This window comes from Cygnus olor, chromosome 1 (genome assembly GCF_009769625.2).
Source record: "Cygnus olor isolate bCygOlo1 chromosome 1, bCygOlo1.pri.v2, whole genome shotgun sequence".
Taxonomy (NCBI): Eukaryota; Metazoa; Chordata; class Aves; order Anseriformes; family Anatidae; genus Cygnus; species Cygnus olor.
In genome coordinates, this window is record NC_049169.1 from 99728579 (window position 1) to 99752034 (window position 23456).

The following is a 23456-nucleotide window of genomic DNA, read 5'->3' on the forward strand; positions in this document are numbered from 1 at the left end:
AAATTCTACAGTCATAACTCTTATAGCCAGGTCCGTGGTGCTTCAGCTTCCCTACTACTTTCAGTATTAATGCCTCAATTTCATGTTAGAAATGCAATGCAAATTAAAAGATGACAAATACCCCAAAATGACATCTTAAATGAAATAAAAATTATATGATTACTTGTAACTATTATTTTTATATATTAACTGTGAAAAATGGCTCTGAAGAGCTTTTTATTAGAGTTTAACAATCAAGATAACAACTCGAGCTGTCCTTAAGACACACTCCTGTGAAGGCAGGCACCTTACATATCCCAAGCACTCGATTTAAAAAAAAAAATTGAGAAGACAGAATTTTTACTGTAATAGAGCTCCCAGGGAATGTTTGCTATTTTCTGAAGCTGATCAGATCACTGAAAAGTGTTGTTTTTAAGAGAAGTCTGATTGTGAACTGTATCAGGGGTTTCAGTTGTGTGAAGTATCATGGCTTTAGTGAAATCTTCCCAGTAAACAGATTTCTGGGCTGGTAGCTGCTGAGCAGTATTTCTGACTGCTCATACTCCTCCTAAGTGGTCGGCTTACAACTTTCCAAACACACATCCATGTACATGCTTGTGCTCCCTTTAAGTGTTGTACCTGGACTTCATACTTTTGTACCATTTCCTCTATGATGTAAACACGCATGGCAGTACTTCGAAAATGTCTGTCTTTAGAAGACCACCAAGGAAGCCTCACAGATAGGAAAGAAAAAAAAGAAAAAAGAAAAAAGAAAAAAAGAAAAAAAAAGAAAAAAAAAAGAAAAAAACCACAAAGGGAATAATTGCAAAGATTTATTTAGCGCATTCTGTGCTTGGCACTTAGAAACAGAGTTCCGTGCATAGGGCAAATCTTTATACACCTTTTTCTTCATACATATTTTACATACCATTTTTATTGCCCTCTTTTATATTCATAATATTGACTCCCCCACTAGGCATATAAATACATTTATCTACAACACCTCACAACAAATCTCAATAATATCTGTATTCTGTTACTTGGTATTTGCATTTTCACACAACTTAAATGCATAGCTTGCACCAAGCTACAATTGTTTTCTTATTTTTAAAGGATTTGAAGAAGAAAAAAAAAAAAAAGGAAAAAAACAGAAAAGAAAGTTGTTGAAAGGTAATGATCTATTTTCTATTTGCTTAAACAGAGGTCACATGGCAGGCAAGAGGTTGGAGAATACTCAACCTCATTGTTACTGAAATGCTAATGGTTTTCTATGGCAACTCTTGCATGCAAGGTAAGGGAGGCCAGCTGTACTGCTGTAGAGCAGAGCTCTCGTTTCTCATTGCTCTTCCCTGTGAGCTCAGTCTGGAGAATTTCCTCCCATTGAATTGAGTGCTAGAGGACACATGTTCCCAACAGAGGCTGTCATTCTTTTGGTTTGGATGCATCCCTTTGGGTAATGTCAACAAGAGCTGAGCTCTCTCTCCCCCTGTGCATCTTTCCAAAGATGCTTGTGTGAAGCTTCCAACTCTGCTTATGTCTGAGGTTCACTTAGAAGTTACAACTTTTCTCTCTCCTCTCTCTCCCATCTCTGTCTGCAGGCTGAGTGCTGGTAGGCTTGACCCTCACAAAGAAACCAGCTGTCAAGCAGAGCTGTCACGAAAATACAGAAACCTTTTTGGGAGGAGAAGCTCCAGTTCAGCAGTGCCAATCCTGTGCTACAGTAGGAGAAGGGGTCACGGGCTACTGATGGCTTCAGAAACAGGCTGAGCGGCTTCAGCAGTGCGGGACAGTTCGGGAAGGGAAAGGCCTTTAAAGCTTTGGCCCCTCATGAGCAGTGCTGCTTCGAGAGGACAAAATCTTGGGAGACTGCCTTTGTTCAACACCCAGAGAAGGCAACACGAGGACACAGCTCCCTCCACACCAGGAGCTCACACTAGCTGAGAGTTAATGCATAAACTGTATATTTGGCTGCTTCACTCCAGCTTCTCACGAAGTCATGCCCTTCTCTCTGCGATGTCCAGAAAGAGCAGATGCTCCATGGCAGCTCCATTGGCCCTGGGTTACAACAAACTGCAATGGCTGTCAGTGGAAGCTTTCCACAAGGTTTGGTGGTGCATATCTAGATGGTTGTGTTCTTATTTATCATTACATTAGTTCCTCTATAAGTTTGAAGGCAAAAAGGTACTGGGGTGGGTATACCCATGGAAGCAATGAAGGTCCAACTGCCTTCGATGCCACAGAGAGGCACAGCTTGTTAGACCATGTGCACAGACATCTGTGAGGAGGAGCCCTGAACAGCACCGTACTGTCTGTTGTCGCAGGCATTGGCTGTCTGTTGGTTGCCGGAGGTGGGGCTGATCATGTGCATCCCATGCTCCATCCCTGTTGAAAGGTATTGCCTCTCTCCAAAGGCCCCCCCAGATGGGGAAGAGCAGAGTAAAGTGCTTTGGGAAGTGGTGAGTTTCTCTGGACTTGCTGCCAGCCTTGGGGAAGCTGGGAAATTGTATCCATAGAGGTTGTAGGGATTGTGCAGGGAGAAGGCATTGTAGGAGCTCTGCTGCATGTGGCTGCCACCAAACATGTGTGAGGAGGAGGAGGTGGATGCAGGGTTGCCTGCTTGCATGACATACTGAAACTGGGAGCTGGGGAAGGACCCCAGCTGGCTGCCGTAGGCCTCCATCTTGCTGTTGCTGGGCAAGGAAGAAGGAGTAGGCATTCCTGAGATCAAAGATGGAGTCCTCTGAGGCATGAAGGTTTCGGAGGGCTGTGAGGCAGAAGCAGTGCTGCTCTGCAGCCGGTTGTAGCTGCTGTCACCGAGTCCCGGGTAGCTTTGCAGGGCAGCCATGTTGCTTCGGGCACACGGGGGGTAGTCGGACAGGTTGAGGTTGCAGAGCTGACTCTCCCGGCAGCCAACGTTGAAAGTGTTTGGGGCCAGATGAAAGGCTGGAGGGGAGCAGGATGGAGAGAGAAGGTGAGAGGAAGCAGAGGGTGACGGAGTCCCTGTGCTGGAGGTTGTTGGGGAGGTGCCTGTGCTGCCTCCTGCAAAACAAAACACATGGGAGTATGTTCAGAGCCTGGGATCACATGTGCAAAACAAGACAGTCTCATTAAGAAACAGCTTAGTTTAATAAAGAAACAAGGGTGGTAAAATGGCCGCTGGAAAACTCAGGCTGTCTTGGCAAGGGCCTTCATTTTATTAATAGCATCCCTTGGTCTTTCCTGCTGCTTTTTTTGTTATGATTTTGCTTTTCAATGGGGTTTTCTTTCCTTGTAAAATAGGAGAAGGAAGCAAGCAAGCCACAGAGCATTCAAGCAGGGGGGAAATCCGCAAGGAAGTACAGCTCCATCAGTCAAGAGATCTGCCTTGTCTCCTCTCCTGGTCTCCAGGAAGACCACCAGTCAGCAGACTATGGCCCCGCTACAAACATGCTTTATCATCTGCTCTGGGGGCTTGTGGCAGGAAGTGACTGAAAACATGTTGGACTTCTACACTGTTCAACAGCTTTCTTGGATGGCTCGTGGTGCAGCGGTACTGATTTAAGCCAGAAGTAACACTAAAATGAATGGACACGGTTTCGAGCTATAGCCTGTTCCACGGAGCCAATGAAGGGGATGTGTCAGGATTTTTACTCTTGTTTTAACTTTAAAATGGATTCCATATGATGTATCACTGATGTTAACAAAATATTGATATATACGCTTGTCTGTGGTTTCTATATATATATATAAAATACATTATTATTGGTAGAGTTATAATGGTAGAGTTAATTATTTTGCACAGCAGGGATGTTCACATGTTCTTACTTGGGGAAAACAATAGTATGTAATACCACCAGTAAAAAATGGAAGGTATGTGATATGAAGAAGCTGATGTCACAATTCTGAATTTGAGAAGATATTATTACAGCCAAGATTATGAGTTAGAGAAAGTTTCTGTGGTCAACCAGGAAAATCAGTTCTCTGCTTACGGCAATGATTTCTGGTGTGAAACTTTTTTTCTTTTTTCTTTTTCTTTTATTTTTTTTTTCAGTTGAATGATTCTCTTTGTATGAGTTTCCATTTCTGCATTACAGCAACTAACACTGAAGGTTCTTGTAAAAGGAGCAAAGAGGTGCTGGTGAAGTGAGTTGACTGGTGGATCAGTAGTATCAGGGTAACTAGGAAAACAACTGGTAAGGCAGCATTTTGGGTAAGGCAGCATTTTGGAAAGGCTAGAAGATGACAGGTGGGAGACTAAGGGATTAGAAAAGAGTGGGTGACTGAAATTTAATCAAGGCAGAGATTGCACATTGATGGTCCAAAGTAAGGGGCAACTTTATCTTTGGTTGCTTTGTGGAAACAAAGCAGGGTTTTGAGACCAGTCTAGGTCTGATGCAAAAAGGGGGAGGAACTGAGAACAATGCTGTGTGATGAAAGGAGACGGGGTGATGGTTGGGATAAGATGCACTAGAAGGACAGGTTCTGTGTCACTATATGGTGGTGAGAATTATATCTGATTCTTTCTAACACTTCTAGGATAAAACTTAATGGGTCATTAGGGTGAAAATGTAGCTTTGAGAAATTAATAATATTTTTTTTTTTGAAACAAAAGCCGTAAAGAAGAAGAAAGGCAGCCTTGGGTAAGCACAGCCTAGACTGGCTGCAGTGACACAGGTAGCATCAAGAAAATACAAGTTTCTGTGCTTCTAAGTCAAAAGTAATCATTCCCATTACCAGCCATGGGGATGAATACTTATTGCTATGCCACTGACTCTTTTGTCTTTTTCGTCAGAAGCCTAAAAGAGAAACATTGTGTCAAATCTCTGGTAGAATTAAAAAGAAATTTTCAAATTTCAAATATCATCGTGAATTCTCTATATTCTCTTCTTGACAATGCTGAAATGCTCAAACCTGCTACTGCATTATAGTTCCAGAGTTCAAAGATGTTTTGTGTGTTTCTAATTGTGTATTGATTATAAAAGGTACAATTCCCTGGTTAATTTAAAGTCTCTAACAGACAATCTCTGATTAATTTTTTTTTGTGGTAGGTTAAGAGAGTACCTCCTTCAGCCTTTTTCCCTGTCTCTCTGTTACGGGTGGTCAAAACTGCAACAGGGTCAGCAGAAGGGAATGTGTGCCCCTACATAAGCAGTTTCATTATGAAGTCTACTTTAGTTCTGGCAAGAGGGAGGTAAAAAGGAGAGCATCAATGCCAAGGGAGTCTGAAGCAATTGCTCATGGAAAATTATCTGGGATTTCTCATATGAATGACACCACACTAGTCAATTGACCCACAACTTATCCCAACCTCCTTTGTCTGAAAGGTGTACATAAACCACACTTTGGACTCCACAACAGTGTACTTTCCTTGCTAATATTTCCAGACATCAGTTGCTATCATCATCTGCAGAGCTTCCTCCCTTCAGGGACTCTCAGTCCATGAAGTCCTTACTTAGTGCACAGGAGGTGAGCAAGCACAAGCTGAAGCTACTTCAAGGCCATGCCTTGTACAACAGCAGAATCTCATCAGACAACTGCACAGAAGAGCTTTAGAGTAGTTTGAGAAATTACTGCCCTTCAGCTGATTGCAGGTAACTGCACACATGCCCAGACGGTTAGAAGAACAAGTGAACCCAGTCAGTTTAGCCTGCCTTCTATGAACAACTCTTAAATCTAAACATTGGGTAAAGAGCTTTCCTTTTAGCACCACTGACACTGAGCTATGCAACACCTGGATGCTGCTCATCTCAGCTGAGTTAGCCTCTCGGTCCTCTACTCCAACTCGATCACTGCCATTATCTGACTGTATCAGCTGCCTCCAGCTGTTGGTATGGTTGGGCTCAGACAGACATAATTCAGTATTCCCTGTCGCTGTAAGGACAGGTGTGGCTGAGGGTTCTCAGAGCCTGTGTCATAACTTTCTAACAAGTGTGGGAACCCCAAGATGCTTTGTCTTTAGGATTTTACATTTTCATGTACAAAGTGATTCTCTCTTTGACTGTAAATATTTGTTAAACAGCTCAGCATGCTTCCACGTATGAGCTACTTTAGCCTAGCAGGTCTACAGATGTGGGTGGCAGGTTCAGCATGGCCAGCTTAAAGCCTGGAGGCTATATTCAGCCCAGCAGGACAGTGTTTGGCACACAGCCTCAGCTCCACCATCTTCTTCCCCCCAGATGTGAGCACGGCATAGCCTGAAGGCCAGACAGTTGGGAGCCATCAGTGCTGCCCTAGAGAAACCACAGCCCCTTCTCTGACACACACTTGACCGGCTGGTATCTTCACCACGTGATAGGCATGTGCCTGAGCACCTGATGGTGCAGGATAGGGGCTGTAGCTACTAGTCATTCATTTGGCTTGCAGTTCTCCTGGCACTTTGCTTGAGCTAATAAGCCCTCCTGAGAGGCAGCTTATATTCACTTAGGCACAGAGCCATGCTAATACAGCTCTCCAGCTTTCCAAATGGAGCTGGCTGGGAGCTGGCATGTGTCTGGCCAGCATGGAGCACAGACAGGGGAGCCTGCCCATGTAGATGTACCCTAAGTTACTCCTGAAATGTCTGGACATGTACATATACATAAAGTGTTTTTGTAAAGCATAGGAGAACCCAACTCTTCATGGGTTTTCACAATGTTCTACTCCTGGACACAGCAGTAAATTAATGTGGTGGTATGCACGCAGGAAAAAAATTTGAACAAAGAAGTAAGATTCCTTTCCCATTCTGTGTACTCATGTGTGCATGCACTCTAAGTATAGCTTACAAATCTTTCTCTCCATCTTCCAAGTTCCTGTACCTTTGGTGGAAGAACAAAATTTAAGTTATTTGTCCAAAGATGGAAATCTGAGATTGTTATAAAGGAGAGATTGTGCAGATTGCCAGGTGATCTGACAGACTGATAGATTATGAAGCCAGAGGGAGCTACTATAAATCAACTGATCTCATGTCCTTTAAGATCCAGGCCTCGTACTAGCCTGGATTTAGTCCTGTTTCATGCAGCACATGCCTCAGTCTTGGTTGATGCCTACTTGCATCTCCAGGTGTCTAAATACCACCAAATCAGGTGTCACTCCTGCTCCCATGTTTCCTGACAACTTTTGTCTTGCAAGCATAACTGACACTCTGAGGTCTTCCTCCCATTCCTGTCTTTCCTGAACTCCAATCTAAAAGCCTCAGGAGGACTGAAAGGTCCTTCTTATGCCACCACTATCCTTTCTGATTTCCCGTCACCACTTTGGAAAACTAACAACTTTGATGTCTCCTCCTAGGTCTCTCACTGAGGAATGGCAGGGCCACCTGGTACATGACATGCTGCAGTCTCCTTTCATTCTTTCCCAGTATCAAGGACTGAAAACTTCCCTCTTCCAGGGGAAGGAGAGCCATTTCTGTGTTCACAGTGTAGCTGCCTTTTTTCTCTCTAGAGCTTTTGGCCAATTATCAAATTATGAAACTGCTGGTAAAATCTTTAAGAGGCTCAAATGAGACCCAAAAGCAATAGCATGTTAAATTGTTGTGTTGGTAGGGGAAACATAAAGACTGCTTTGTACTTCTTTGAGATATAACTCACAGAAAGAATGGTTACAGCGATAGAATTAAAGGGGAAAATATGTATTATATGGGACAAAAGTCAGGAATGAAAGGAAACTTTAAGTTCAGTAAATCATAGAGAAGGATTTTTTAATAAATTTGCCTCAAATTATGGGAATCACTGGAATTAATGGTAAATCTAGAACAACTGAGAATTATATTTTACTTCTCTTTAGCTGTTATGGATTCTGCAATACAAACTGACCAGTCAGCAAGTTAGAGATAAGACTTGACTCAGACATTCTCCAAAATAAAATACTTTCAAGATCTAATAGTGAAAACCAACACTTTTTTCTAATGTGGACAAACACTATGAAAAGTTACAATTCAGGATTTCTGTTTTCAATTCGCATTTATATCCAGAGCACCAAGACAGTTTTCCCAAGAGCGAAAACATCCCCTTCCAAGTCCCCACAGGCTAACTTTAGCACAATGGTTTCTCATGTAAATATAGTTTGTGGGGCCAGCTCCACACAGTCTCAAAAGACTTGTTGGATGTGACTTTGACTTGTGCATAGACAGCTTTAGAGCAGCATACACACCATTTTTCTGAACTGAACATCAGTTCCTACCGAAATATTTCCTGTTTCTTTTCTTCAGATACAGACAAATCAGGACTGGAGAATGATGAGCCCCCCAGTTTAGCAGAGAAAATTGCTCACCAGTGATAAATATGCACCGTTTCTCACCTGTACAACTGACATCTGGGCACAGACATTGATATGTGAGTCACAGAATGGAAGCTATCCCAGAAAATGTCTTTGAATTAAAAAGGATGATGAAAAGGACTCCTTTTGACACACACCTTTCAGAAAATCACTACAGTAGCAAAGAAATTTGCAGAATATGCTGCAAATTTTCAGCTGAGATTAACTGACATCATGGTGATTCCTTTGGTGGTAACAAAAGTTACCTTAAACTGAATTGAGAACCTCGTCCTCCATTCTTGGTGGAGTCCACGTTGGTCCAACATAGGCCTTGGAAGCTCCAGCACATTAGACAATAAAAAAATTGGTAAAAACAATAAAACCCTGGAAGCATAGTGGATCAAAATTTCTGAATAGAGAAAAAAATGTCATGGCACTGTGTCAAGCTCAAAGCACATACCATATTCTACTTTTAACAAAATAACATGCCACTCTGAGGAAATGGTGCAAACCTTCAAATTACCTTTGCCCTCCTTAGTTTCATGTGAAATCTGATCGACATTCACGGAATAACAGAGATTTAGGCATCAGTAATTAGGCGTCAGGGTAAACACCTCTCTGGAATAAGAGATTGCTTCAGACTCCTTTCAGGTCATCATGGAGTAGCACAGACTTTGACTCACAGACACTCATGTCACAGCTGGGAAGGTATTTTAACTTATTTTCACTGTGAAGAATGAGATCTCGGAGCACCAGAAACACCCTTTCCCTGAAGAAATACTGTCTGCATTTCTACCAAGATGGAGCTGGAACCATTTGTTCCCTGTTGCTTTGTTTAAATGAGGCAATCTACTAGCCATGTGAAGTATGCAGCAAAAACCAGCACTCCATCCCAATAACTCTGGCAACAACTGCTGTTTTCAATCTCCTCTTCAAGGTCAACAGAATCAAGAAGATAATTGAGACCAAACCCATACATCTGACCCCTGCCAATAGCCTAGACCATTCACAATTGATTTCAAAAAGGAAGCAGCATCCAGATTGTCTTGGTGGCACTGCTGAAAGAACTGATGGCTGCAGTCAGGAGGCAAGTGGCCAAGCAGATGTATTCATGGGTTCTTCAGCTTCCTTTGACATCAGCAGTTCCACTCTCTTGGGAGACACTATTTTGGGGATCTGGGGTCTCAGACAAAGCCAAGAAGAACTTTCTGCCTTGAAGTGCCTCTGATGTCAAGTTCTGGAGGGCTCAGGCTTACCTCCACTTTACACCAACACACGTTTGTGCATTCATGGTATTGTTTGCAGATGGGTGCAATTAGGGCAGCTCTCTGAACACCACGCCAAACAAGAACAATATACCAAAGGAGAAGTGAGTAACAAGCAGTACAGACAAATGTTGGCAAGACAGTGGTGATGCCTGCAGAAACAGGGTAATGTTTATAGATAGAGAAGCTGGAAAAACAGCAACACCTCAGCTCAGATTATGTCTCCCATCTGCTAATACATCATGCAGCCTTAAGATCTGTCTGAACTGACCACTACTACAAGAAAATACTGTTCTTTTCCAGAAGCAAATAGGTGAATTGAACCTCTTCCACATGGAGGAGAGGGAGCCTTTTGTGCATATCCTTGTTGGCATGAGACTGCAGCATTACAATGTTCTCTCAAAGGAAGACGGTAGGAGCTGTGCTCGGATGCTAGTTTGTACACATGTGCTGCCGTATCCTACCAGAGACATCAAGAGCTCTCCTATGAAAGAGGAGCACACCCCTCTTTGCCTCTGCTCTGCCCTATTAGACATATTTCAAGCTTTAGATGCTAAGCTCAACAACCATTAATGATTTTACAGACTGCCTAATGGGTGGCCTACCTACCTGAGATCTCCAAGATAAGATCAATGTAGATGCTCAACTTGATGGAGAACAGATTGAATGTACTGAAAGCAAGCAGTAGAGGGGCATCAGCAAAGGCAAGTGAAAGGCACTTGAAAGAAAAGCTGCTTTGAGAGTTCAGTAGTTGGAGCTAAGATGTTTGACTCTCGTGGATTTGGTGTACATGTATCAAAACAGTAGTTTAATGGATAAGTTAATTTTATGTTCTGTAAACCTGCGGATATACCACATCATGTGACTCTCATACTTGTCCTGAAGTCCTACTTAGGATGCAATTCTTCTCACCAGTAGTTTTAATTTTACTTTTTGCCAAAGTCATCAGCTTTCATAGGAAGGATTGGATACTGATCACTATTCTAATATTGTCACAGTGTCTATCTAGTCTCTATGTCCTGGCAAAACTTATAGTCACTGATAGTGATCTGCTCATCTCAACATCCTGTGGAAAACTGTATATCATATAGGAGCCAGCAATGTCTCTTTTTACTCTTGGAAAGTGACACAACCCAGAGTTACTGGAACTCCTATTTTCTTTTTTCCCATTCTCTCTCTCTTTTTTTTTTTTAATGTTCCCTGTTAAAATCAAGAAACTGAGCCACATATTTTTAATAATGAGAATCTGGATGAGGTTCAATCTAAATTTTGAAAGTATATTCCAATTAAAGACTTTAATAGATTCTTGGCTTTCCCCACATCTCATTGCCATGTGTATTCAATAATCCCAAGCCCCCTTTTTCCCTAGTAATAAGTAGTAGACTGCAGAGTGGGTGACATCATTCTCCAGAAGGTCAGCCTCTCCTAAACTGCTGTTTTCTGATCATCTGTAAGGTTTTGTTTGGGGGGACTTTTATATAGACTGGCTGCAGCTCTGCTCTGACTGTGTCAAACATGGTACTTGTTCTAGTAAACCTGTGATGACTTCTGCATTGCATGCTCCAAAAGAGACGTTTGGTGCTCAGGTCAGGAGGGTTCACTGACAGAAATGACATGTTCTCCTCGTTGGTAGGGTAACACAGCGACTGCAACGACCACAGACCTGCAGAGGCTTGCTGATGCTCTTGGCTACACCAGTGAGAAATGGAAATAAAGTTTGTGGACCACTAGTGCCAGCCACACTAGACATCTGTGTTACTGGTTGTGGTATCAGGCTCTCCAGCTTGTGCGGCAGCTGAAACCTATCATTGTGTAAATTAGAAAGTTATTTAATCCTTGTACGAAACAGCTGCAAACAGTGCTCTGAGTATCAATTCTCTGTGTCGCTGTGGCCCTTGCTCAACATATAGGTCAGGCCAAATGAATGAGCAAAACACTAGGATGCGTGTTTAACAAGAGAAAGGGTAATGTGGAAAAAATTATAATACCTTTAGATAATTGTATCATGTGGCTGCATCTGGAATATTCTGTGCAGACTTGTTTTTAAAGAAACGATTAAGGACCTGGAAAACCTCCCAATAGAAGAGAAATGAAATGACTGGCTCTATTCACTGTGAGAAGCACGGAAGAGGGACATAAAAACCTATAAAACAATTAATTATATTAAGAAGGTGGATGGGAAAGAACTTGTATTCTGCTTATCTCATTACATCCCATAAAAAGGGATGAATATTCAATTACAGTAGAAAAATCAGAGTCACCTGAATGAAGTGTTTCCCAAAGTTGTGCTATAAAAGCATGAAAACCTCACTTACAGGAATCTATTAAGGATGAGTGACACGCAGCTAACACATATTCTTTACTCAGCAAGATAATATAGGCCACGAGGGTTTAGCTCTTGATCTTTTTGATTAACTGTGCAAAGTGAGCTTTCATTCTCAGGCATATTCTCTAGCCAACACATTATTCTACCTTTCTTTCCACTGAATTAATTTCTTTCCATCCTTTAAAAATTCAAACGGTAGAAGACCATATTATAACATTAGTTCCCAGCCAGGAAATTGTCTCCCAACTGCTTCCCACTTTTTTTTTTTCCTTCTACACCAAAGATTGCATGTCCCTTTTCATCACAGTGTTACAGACATTATCCCTTTGCCTGTGCAGTGGCTTATCCACCATGACCTCCAAATCCTTGTCAGTGCCAATGCTTTCCAGCACACTCCGTAGATATGTACCCCCTACGTTTTGTTCCTAGACACTTGATATTGTATCTGGCTGAACTTAAAGCCATGCTTTGTTTGAATATGTGCAGGTTACCAAGCTATCCCTATTGCTCTTCTTACCCCTGTCCTCATCATTACTGATGACTTTGCAGTCTTTATGAGATTTGCACTTTTTAGCAAATGCAGTTTTATTTGGCTCTGGACCAGTTAGTCCAGGAAACAGTCTTTGCAGCGAAACACTGGGACTGTCCTCACTGGATGGTGTTTTCATGTTTATCATCAGCTTTCACATTTATTCATCAGCTTTGAGATCAGCCTGCCACTCATTTCTTCAAATACACTAATGCTAACTTTTTCAAGCTGGCACAGGTGGCATTAAGTTAAATGTTCTCTAAAAATCCTTCACACCATTTATTTCTAACAGGCAAGTCAGATAATCAAATAAATTATATTTATTTGACAAAACTGTTTTAGAAAAGGTACATAACACTTTTTATTTCATGAAAAAAAAAAATACGGAAGGGAAAAAGATAAGAATCCATAGCAATCCTCAGCATGTAAAAATCCATCTGGAAAGCAGCAAAGTCACCATATCTATACTTCTGAAGTCCCAAGCTTCTGCCCCAGAAAGCATCACTTTTCCTACCACAGTAAGGGGGACTCTCCATCCCCCTTAATCAGGGCGGAATTCCAGAGTCCCTGCAGGGAATCTGTTCCAGAACTCCACTAGACTTCATGTAACTGGAGCCTGTTACTTCTTCTATCCACCACAGGCAGCATTTTATTTCAGTGCTATGATGTCCTCCCCCACCCCCCTCTCCAGCCCGTACAACCATGACTTTCTCCTCATTGGTAATGTTTCTTCCTAGGCACATGGCCATTTTTACTGCTCTCATCTTGGCTCACTGCAGTAAGCATGCACTCCTCTTGAGTTGCAGTGGACAGACACATCTAGGCTTCATGTATTTGTGCTGGCCTTTGGTGGCTGTCCCAGCAGCCAGGTATTAAAATAGGGTGTGTTTGTACCTTGGCTTTGCACCGATTGCTGAGACCAAGGGTCAGCATGGCACGGCAGCCACTGGAGAGGGGAGCGCTATGATGCAGGGAGTATTTCTGATGCATTATCTTAAGGTTCTTTTGCTTGGCTAAACGCAAAGCTCAAGAGCACTGTTTTGTAGTAAGTTATTAAGTTTTGAGACCAACCTGTGGACACAACCTTAGGGGCTGCCCTATTCCTAGTGGTCTGTAGTGCAGTGGTGGTGGTCTGCACTGCTCTGGCTGGTCACAGGGTACTGGCTTGCTTCCTGTTTTTTCAGCTGCCAAACTATATTAAAACAAGCTAAAAATACATTAAATATTTTCCTTTCCTAATATTACCTTACCACGTAAGCAAGAGCTGGACTTGCCACTAGGATGTTATCTGATAACCAAAGGGAAGGGAGGGGAGCTGTGCAAGCCCAAATAGGAGGTGAGACAGGCCGGCCAGCCGCCAGAGGAGGGAGGCTGCTTCAGCAAGGGTGATCAGGAGGAGAGGCTGTTATGTTTCTATTTAGGTGGGTGATGAAAACCTTTCTGAATCCCTTCTTTAACCCATCTCTGACCACACACCCCACCACAAGTGCTCCTCTCCACACATTCCCCTGAGATTCTGCAAAATATCTCCTGCCCCATGCTGTGCTGAATCTTCTCCTGATCCTGCCTGCCCAGTGGGCAGCCCCCAGCCTCTCTCTGGATTAGACCACGTCATCCCCAGGTGGATGCAAGGTCTGGAGGGAAGCTTTAATTTGATGTCCAGCTGATGCTGAAGAGGCTGCAGAATGTGCTCTGCTACACATGGCACCCATTTATTTTTGACTCTTTAACCTCACAGGTGTCACATCTAAAGACACTTTTGGGTTGTTTCTTTTGTTGCATTTATACTGGGGGAAAGAAAAAACAAAACAAAACAAAAAAATATGTTGCACCAATACTCTGCTCACAGTGATGACCGTGTTTTGAACTAGAAAGAACTGCAATGAAGTCAGTGGGTAAATCCTATCAGCACAAAACAAAAATGGTATTGCAGCCTGAAACTAGAGATGAAAGCCCTGTTTAAGAAATGAGAGATACAAAGGGCAGAAGCTATGAAAAGACACAGTACGAACAACTGGAAAATACTTGGCCTACCCAATAATTCTTCCCAGCCTCATACTGACAGTCTTTCCAGCAAGGCCCCCGGGTTTTGAAAGCGAGGCAGTGTGATCCTGGGGGGATGTGTACAGGGCACATTTCTGGTCTCCTGAAGCTTCCAGAGGACATACACTCCTTCCCTTTGGGTTCCCACTCAAATGGCAAACTCTAATTGTAAACGGTGAACAACATGCCTGACATGCTGGAACATTGCCTCTGTCTCTCTCTGCTCTCTTTGTGCTTATCTCAACTCATGCCATGCATGTGGACTGGTTCACCCAACACTGTCCTCCTTCCTGCTCCATGTATGAGCTCTGAGGACACCAGGGAGGTGACACAGCTGCATCACACCTTACAATGTACAGCTTGTCCTGCGTTTCCTAGCTGACATCCATCCTCTCTGCTCTGTGTCCTTTCACGGCCATTAAGAGCTCAATGAGGTGTGTGACCCCTCGCCCCCAGCACAAAGAGAGCTCACTGCTCTTGCACCCTCTTCCCCTGCTCTTTTTGCAGCTCTTTGTGCAGTTCTTTGCACGCCCTTTGTACGCTCACCTTGCTGCTTCTGCATAGTAGTGAAATCTTCAAAGGTGAGGGTGCGCACAGGGGGCCTCCAGAAGGCATAGGTCTCCATGATGGCCTCCAGCCCTGTCCTGTGGAATGGAAATAAAGTAAGGAGAGAAGAACATCAATCAGCTGGCAAGGATATTGGCACCGGGGAAGGAGGGCTCTCATCTTGCTTGACAGGCTGCCAGTGGCCACCAAAAGGCCACAGTGGCATCTGTGAATTTCGCAAGCAAGCCTTCCCACACGGGTGAGGGCTGCTAGAGTAAAACAACATTTCTCCAGTCTAAGATTTCAAAAGCTCCTAACAGTCTTTCAGTGCCTTTTTCTTTTTAAAAGGATCCTAAATTTTCATTCTGCTTTGCAGGTGACAGCCAGCTCCTCAAGGCACGCTTTATCACAGAACTGGCTTCCACACTTTATGGACAGAAGCTGTCATACATGCAAATGTGGGAGATTGGGGATTCAGCCTACAGAATCTGAGAGTATTTTTGTGAATAGCCTTTCCCTGTCACTTCACACTTCTGGACACTGTTCTGAAGTGCTATTGGAAGTCGTCCAAAAGGGAGTCTTGTTGGTTTTGGATTTTGACTGGAAATGAAGTAAGAGGCTTTTTATGAAAAGGTTGGTGGCATCTCTGCTTTGGGTCTCTAACTCACTGTAGATAAGGTACCAAAGAGAAAAAGCCAAAAATCAAGTGAGAACAGGTTTTCCTCTTACAGGTCCGGGGTCTCGGGTTTGGTTTTGTTTTCATTGCAGAACGTTAGCTCTGCTGGAAGTGTCTAACTCCACAGGCTCACTGAGGACATAGGTGCGTTACCAGAAGACCCCCATGTTCTTTATGAGACAACACACTGTCTCTTCTTCCCAGGAAAGGTTCTTCTTTGCAGACACTGAATTTTGCTCTGTTTCCCATTCCTTGCCTTTCCCTGCATCTTTTCCCGTAGGAGGCTATAGCCCTTGCATGGGCTTAGCACAACTAGAGATGCTTTGTCAAATGCGAGAACATATCCTCTTTCAATGCAAAAGTCTCTAACATCCCCAGAGCCGCCCATCAGATGTTGAGCTGATACTGGAGCTGTCTTTTGCTTCTGAAAATGTCTTTCTGCACGTGCCTCTACTCACTCAGTTAACTTTCCAAAGTCTCCCCGGAAGCTCAGATGCTTTAAATACATTGGAGTTGGCAAACCAAACTCTGTATTTTAAGAGGAGGTTTAGAAGTGAAGTTGTTGCATGGTGTTTATTAGCTGCTAAGCTGTTAGAAGTAGAAACAGAAGACATCTCTGCATAGCAGTCTCACACTAGCACTGAGCACATTACAACAAAACTATTTGGTTAATACAGTGGCCTCTGCCAGCTCGTGGAGCTTGGAGACAACAAGGCAGTGCAGAGCGTGAGCCTGTCTGCTAAGCTGGGCTCTGTGTGCAGAAGCAGCTCTCAGACTACCAGTACCACCCCCACGATTTCCTCTGCTCCCCAAGTAAGGAAGCTGCACATGTGCAGGCTCCAGCTGCTTCTCGACATGCACAGCCAGGAAGAGACAGGTACCGATCTGCATCCTTTTGAAACGAACCCCAGCCCAAATGCCGAGGGAGGATTTTCTGGTACCATATAACCCTTGAGCATAAAATGCCCTGAGCAAGTCAATGTAGCAAGATCGACTGCTGAAAGAATCTGCCTTGATGGTTAAAAATGAGTAATCTGTCCTGAAATGAATGCTGAAAGCTCCAGCCCTGCAAATCCAGCTGTTCTGCATCTGCCACAGGGGTGGTGCAGGGGAGCAGAGAGGCCAGCTCACCAAAGCCAGTGTTTGCACAGTCTGGTTCAACCATGGATCCCTGTGCACATAGCCTAGCACTGCACCAGTAGCTGACTTCTAGCTCTGCTCTCATCTAGATGGAGATATAAATACACTTTTCTCTTTTGGGTATAGGTACAAACAATAGATACAAACACCATTAAACTTCTTGGCCTGGTTAATGGTTGGACTTAATTATCGTGAAGGTCTTTTTCAGCCTAAATAATTCTGGTATATGATTTTGCTCCCTTCCCATAAAAAAAAAAAAAAAAAAGCCCCTCATGGGCTGTGGCTTAGGGAAACAATAAGCTATTGCCCCTGCCTCTTCTTGGAGCCTGCATCATTCACAGCTCAAATTTAAAATTCCTAGCTCTCAGTCTACAGCTTTCCCTTGTATCAATACAGTTCTCAGAAGAGAACTGTATTTCTAAAAGAAAATGAAAAAAAATAATAGTCAGGAGATAATACAAAGAGATAAAAGAATAAATGAGAAATAATATACTACTTTCAAGGATCAGACTCCACTCTTTCTATTCCTGCACAGGATGCCAGGGAAGAGAGGGATGCCACCTGGAACCCATCTCCTACTCTTGAACCTCCAGGGTTGCAGGTCTAAAACAGCCCCTGTGCCACATATATGGCTCCTGGCCCCCCACATCCCCTCTGTAACTGCCAGCGTCACCAGATTCATAGCTTGCCCTGCAATGCTCTGGGCAGCTCTACAGCCACCAGTATCTGAAGAATGGCCGCCAAACTCCACAGCAGGCTTAAAGACACCTCTTCACTCTTCCTTCCCCAAGTGAGAGCCCTTCGCTCCCACAGAAGTGTGCACAGGATTGTACATCTTGAACACACATGACAAAACACCCCAAGTGTGTGGGTGACAGCTCAAAGTTATGTCCAATTCTCCTACACACAAATTTAAGCCCCTCTATAACTAGATTATCTTTTTTTTTCTTTTCCTTTGTGCAGAAGAAGTGTTGTGGGTGTTTTTGAAATATTACCTGAGCAGAACACACACGTACTGAACTTTCAGATTCTTCCATGGATCAGACAAGATCTGAGAGTCAGCAGCCTCATATATTGACCTGCTATGCACCCCATTTAATGGAGTCTTGCAGCAAAGGAAAGCGCAGCTGTACAAAAACTTATTGAGTGAGAGTGCACACCACTTTAACACAACTATTTTTGCAACTCTTCAGCAGCAACCTCTTCAGCAGCAATCTTAGCAGTTTCTTTTGGGCTTTGGTGAGAGCTGCTGGTACCAAGCGCACTGAACATTATCCATATGGCATCCACTTTCTCTTCCAAAGAACTGCACTGAAAAATTGACTTCAAACTGTCTATCAGGCCATAAAGCTTCCCCTCTCACACCATCTTTATGAAGGAAGTAAAAAAGTATCAGAAGAGGACTCAGTGCCAGCTTTATTTTAATAAGATCAGTCCTTTAAAAAGTATCCAAAATTTGCTCTTTTTCGTTCATTTTTTTAAATTTATTTTTAGTGCTATAAAGTTTTAATAATAGGCAATAAATGAAACAGTTCCATTGTCTGAAAAATGAAAAAAGATGTACAAGCTATCTGTGCATGTCCATAATCCATCCCATATGGCCGACCTTGCCATTCCTGCTGCATGCAGGATTCAGGTCATCATTTCATAGTTCAGTGGGGAAGCCAAACTATTGGCTCCAAGCATCCTCCTCACTCTCCTACCCTAGACAAAAGCTCTAAAAGCACTTCCAACACAAACAACTTTTATTCACCTCAGCTGCCCACATCTGAAAGGAAAATGCTGTTGCTTGCCTTCAGCTTACTTTTTTTTTCTTCCATCACCCTGCTGGGTTTCCAGACTGTTGCCCCTTCTGGCTTCCTCCTGGATAAGGAGCTCTCCTAAGCATCCCACTGTCAAATGAACTTTATTCGGTCTCCAGAAATAGTCTCTGGCATTAAACCTGCACCCCCACTACCCAAACATTTGGCTAACTGATCCCCATATGTCAAAAACACTGCTTCTCAATCTCTTGAAGTTCAGGAAAGCAAACAAGTAATACCTGGCTTGTAAGTACATTGCCCCCTTAAAGAAGTATCTCTTTTATCTAGGTATCCTTTCACCACCAAGACCAGGTCTCTTGCTTTACTTTTACAGATGCCTCATCTAATAAGAGGTAACTGAGACAAGGCTTTCTCACGCAGGCTAGCTCCCTAACCCACCAAGGCTGATGGCTAAGTTGCTGAACAACATTTGTTAGTCTTAATTAGTTTTATAAACAGTACGACCCCATAATTTCTGCATCAGGCAACGACAGTAAAACAATATCAGAATAAGAAACGAGTGAAGGAAAATCATCCCTCTCTGTTTCATGGAAAAGCCTCACCACAAAGAAGAAAGGCAATGTCTTAGGGAAGAAATGGCCCAAGAGTTCCTCTTCTCTCATCATGTTTTGTTTTTCCCAGTGTTTGCATTTCTTTTTAATTTGCTAGCAAACTCTAACCATGGCTCTGTTTCAGCAGACCAATGTGGCTGGGATAGGATGCCCTGGAGCAGTCTCAGGTATTCTGTGGCCCCTACTGCTGCCACACTGTTTTTTTAAGCTTATACAGAAAACCTTCTGGACATATACACCACTTCCCTTCTTCACAAATGGTCCCTTTCTCAAATTACCCTGTTTCTTTTTCAAAGGAGGCCTACACTTTCAGTGGGATTTTCTCCAGCTACAGTCTGATGCTCTGTAGCTGACCAAAGTTGTGAGGATGCAGGAAGCTGCAGAGCATCTTGATGATTACTGTAATTGACCAGTGATTCTGACGAGATTAAAAATTCATTAGGGGAAGAGGAACCATTCAGCACAGATAAGAAAAATCCCATTTAGTGAAGCCTTTCCACACACGGCTTGGATCCTAATGATTTTCTCCCTCCTATGTGTACACCTACATACATGTGTCCTCTTTAAAGGCAGCAGCTGAGTGTTACAGTGTCCTCTGCTAGCTGACAGCAGCAGTGCAACCTTAGCCAGACCACTGCTTGTGAGGCAGGCGTCTGACTGCTTATATATGCTTGCAAATACCTTTGCCTGTTTTTTCTTCTGAAAGCCTCAGGCTTCTCTCTTTGATGTGTAATACCTTAAAGATTTTAATTCCTCTTTACATCAGCAGAGAGCCTTACTGAGCCCTCCCCACAGCTGCAGCCGTGTAGCAATTTCCTGCCCTTTCTTAAATCAATGAGCTACAAAGATCAGTAATTCCCAACCTTTTCAGGAAACTGTCCAAATTCACTGGGCTAGGACCTTATTAATGCCTTCCATGTTCATCTAGCCCACCATGTACCTGGAACTGCATCAATCCCTCTTCTAAGCGCAGCTTCCAGTGCAGCTGCATCTGCAGACAGGGAAGACCTTGTACAGGGGGCACACGCTACTTCCCCCACAGAGGGAAGGAGAGCAGAGTAAAAGGCACATGTGCCCAATGTATCAGAACTAATACGGCAGGGATTAAATAAGGGTGGTAATGTCTTTTCACATAGCTGCTTTGAGATGAGAACAGAGGGCTGACATAGGAAGTTGCCTAGGTCAGTAGGACATTCTCTTTGTGAACATGGACAGTGTGCTATTTAAATGGGTGATTGGGGGGAATTGCCCACTCGCTGAAGGCCTCCTATAGCAAACCACGAATGAGGTAGCACTCCTGGTGAAAGCACTCAAGAGGACCATGCAAGTAAAGGCTGAATTATAATGCCCCTGGGGACAGCAAATGAAGGCTGTACACACAATTTGCACTCTGGTCTGCATGCTCAGAACCTTGCTTTACAACCCTATTGTTCTTGTAATGTAGTCATATATGCCTAATTTCATCATTAATTTAATGTTTAAAGGCTTCGTCATGCTGATTTAAAGGATGCCCACAACATTTGTAAAACTGAAATATTTAGATCTGTTGCACACTGTTGGAGTCATGAATGGCAGAGAAAGCTGAAACTTTTTGTTTGGGCTTTCTTATTCCTTTTTTTTTTTTTTTTTTTTTTTTTATAACACCATAATGTCTTCTAATAATACAAAAGCTTTTTCAATTAAAGTTCCTGCTTTACTATTGTGTTATTAAAATACAAATTATTCTAATAATGTTTAAGGTATTCCACTTAATCTTTTCATAAAAATCCTGACAAAATTAAACAACACAAAGTGAAAAACTTTGACATCACAAGAGAAAAACTGAAATGGTTTAACACTAGAACATTGTTGCCCTTTTATCCCACAAACCTATCAGAAAGTTATTTTCAGAAAGTTATTTTTTCTTCTAATATAAAGTAAGCATTTGTGCTCCAATTTTGGGAATTTCCTGTGAAAATTAACATATAAATCTGCCTTTTAGCCAGCATTATGCATAAAGAAAAAAAAAAAAAAAAAGTAGAACCCCTTTCCTATGGCTTTCCATATTTTGCAGAGTATTATCCTGAGACCTATTTGTTTTCCGGTCTATGGTCCCCCATTTTTCCACCTCTATTCTTCATTTTATTAACAACAACAACAAAAATTTCTGAGAAACACTACAGTATCTTCACAAGTTCATTCATTTTTCCTAATGTTATAATAACGTGTACTGTAGTGCCATACCAGTAATACACATATTTATAGCTTATCAAAGAAGCTAAAGAACATTTTAATGATGTTCTAAACAACAAATGGGAAAGTTTAGGGGAACGTGACAATAATAGAAATGAGCATATATAAATACATTATTAAGCTAGGAAAAAAATCAGCAGAACATATACAGAAGAAAATAACCTTAATAGTAGCGATTATTGAAAAGATATAGAGGTAAAAGTGAACATTTAATTAAATATCTGATAACAAAAATACACGGTCACAGAAAAAAACAATGTTGTAAAGCAGGAAAGCAATGCTATCTTGACAGGTATGTTATTTAAAGAGTATCTAAAATATTCTCTTGGGGTTTTGGGAATACAGGTACAAAGTTTCCCTCTGCTTCCAGGCAGAGAGAAGAGTAGCTCTGGAGGAGACTTCTGAAGAGAAACAGATCAGTTCAGCTGGCTAACCTGAAAAGTATTTTCTGAGGAAGCCATCGCTACATCCTGTATCTGTTTAGATAGTTAGGCAAAGTGAAACAGTTCTTCTGGTTCTTCTAAGAACCAGTCTATAGCAACCTCCTCCTGTAAAACTGACTTAGTACTGAAAAACACCTTCCCTGGCCTTATGTACATTCCATGTGTGATAATCAGGGGAAAGAAAGAAGATCATTAGGGACACACAAGTTCTCCTTACCTGTTTCTCCCAGAATCTCTGAAACCTTTAGCGAAAGGGTTTCTGTCAATTTTTAATCTGGTGATCTATAAAGGAAGAAAAAGAAAATTAGGTGATCTCTTTTTTTTTTTTTTTCCTTCAACAAATGAAAATTTTGGATGATCACCACTCTTTCTGAAACCACCTGCACATCTTCCACACTTTTTGCACCAGATTCATGTTAAGGTCACCCTTCCATTGTGCATGAGCAGATTATCCATTCAGAAATTGAGTGGTGCCACATCGGAAAACCTGTCTTTGCTCTGGGCTCTGAGAACCCGCTGGGTGCTGGAACTAAAAAGCTGTTCCTGAGGGAGAAGCACAGGGGACCTAGGACAAAACCCTCGGAGCTACAACCCATCAACAGTCACAGGTTTCAGGAAGCAGGCGTACTACTCAGGTTTGCCTAGTATCTACAATATCCCAGCACTCCCTACACTCCCAAATCCCAGCAGCTGGATGCATTCATGGACCTTCAAACAATGCTGAGGAGAAAAGGCCGAGCAAAGCACAGGCTACAGCCTCCAAAAGACAGCAGCTGGCCACCTGGTCACGTGCACAGTTGCTGTTCTGCTCAGCATCTGGGTGGCTCTTCAAGAGTTTTCTGGTGTGGAAACCATTTTTTTTTTCCTCCTCTCAAGAAAGAAGATGGCCAGACTTAGTGCTTTTTGGGGGGGAATCTTCCTTCCTGCTTTATATTTTAACATAAATTCCATGTTGGCAAGAATGGAAAATAGTACTGATATGTTGACCTTGCAGCCTGTGCTATCGTGCTCTTCCTTGGCCAATGCTTAACCTGCTACAGCATGACAGCTTCCCTGTGTCAGCCTCACCTCATCCCAGATACTCTGTCTCTGGGGTGAAAAGGGACTAAGACACCCCAAATCATGTTGCATTTGAGGTGATTTTGCTGAAACTGCTCAAAAGGGACAAGTCTGATACAGACTGATTTGAAGTAGACTTGCAGGTGGTTTGCTTCTGTCAGAATAAAGCCCTTACTCCTGGATATTAGCCTCAGATCTGGAATGCAGCTCCTATTTTTGCAGAAGCTTAATTTGTGAACTTAATTTCCGCTAGCCTGTCTTTGCAGCTGTCCAGGGACTTGTGTGTACAGAGACAGATATGTTCTGTGGAGTATGGAGTTACAGCAGAGGGAATCCCTGTGGTGGATTTGCTAAAATTTTATGACTGTTTCCAGGGACACTTCTACCAGTAAGGCAAAGTTTTACAACCACTGGAGGACATGCATGTTAATTTATTTTTAATAAAATAGTTTTTCCAACCTATCTGAATCTCGTTTACTGATGTTATAAAAATGCCACCCCAAATTATATTTTGGAAAAAAAAAAAAAAAGTGCTTTTTTACAGTAAGGTGTCTTACAGAGATTCCTCCTTTAGCATCCTACCCCTTATCGGTGAATTTTGTCTTATAGCTCTGGTTATTAGGGAAGAATTAC

The 23456-nt window shown here is 42.6% G+C and overlaps 1 protein-coding gene across 2 annotated transcripts in view; it reads right to left on the bottom strand.

Moving 5' to 3' along the window:
- Positions 1-799: 799 nt before the first annotated feature.
- TBX15 (T-box transcription factor 15) overlaps positions 800-23456 on the bottom strand; it is a 113328-nt gene continuing 90671 nt past the window's right edge. For both annotated transcript variants that reach the window (XM_040572594.1, XM_040572588.1), the window contains exons 6-8: positions 21982-22046; positions 14900-14997; positions 800-3018 (exon numbers count right to left, since the gene is read on the bottom strand). In XM_040572594.1, the coding sequence (XP_040428528.1) occupies positions 2234-3018; positions 14900-14997; positions 21982-22046 (948 nt within the window). In that variant the 3' untranslated portion in view covers positions 800-2233. The remainder of the gene's footprint in view (positions 3019-14899; positions 14998-21981; positions 22047-23456) is intronic.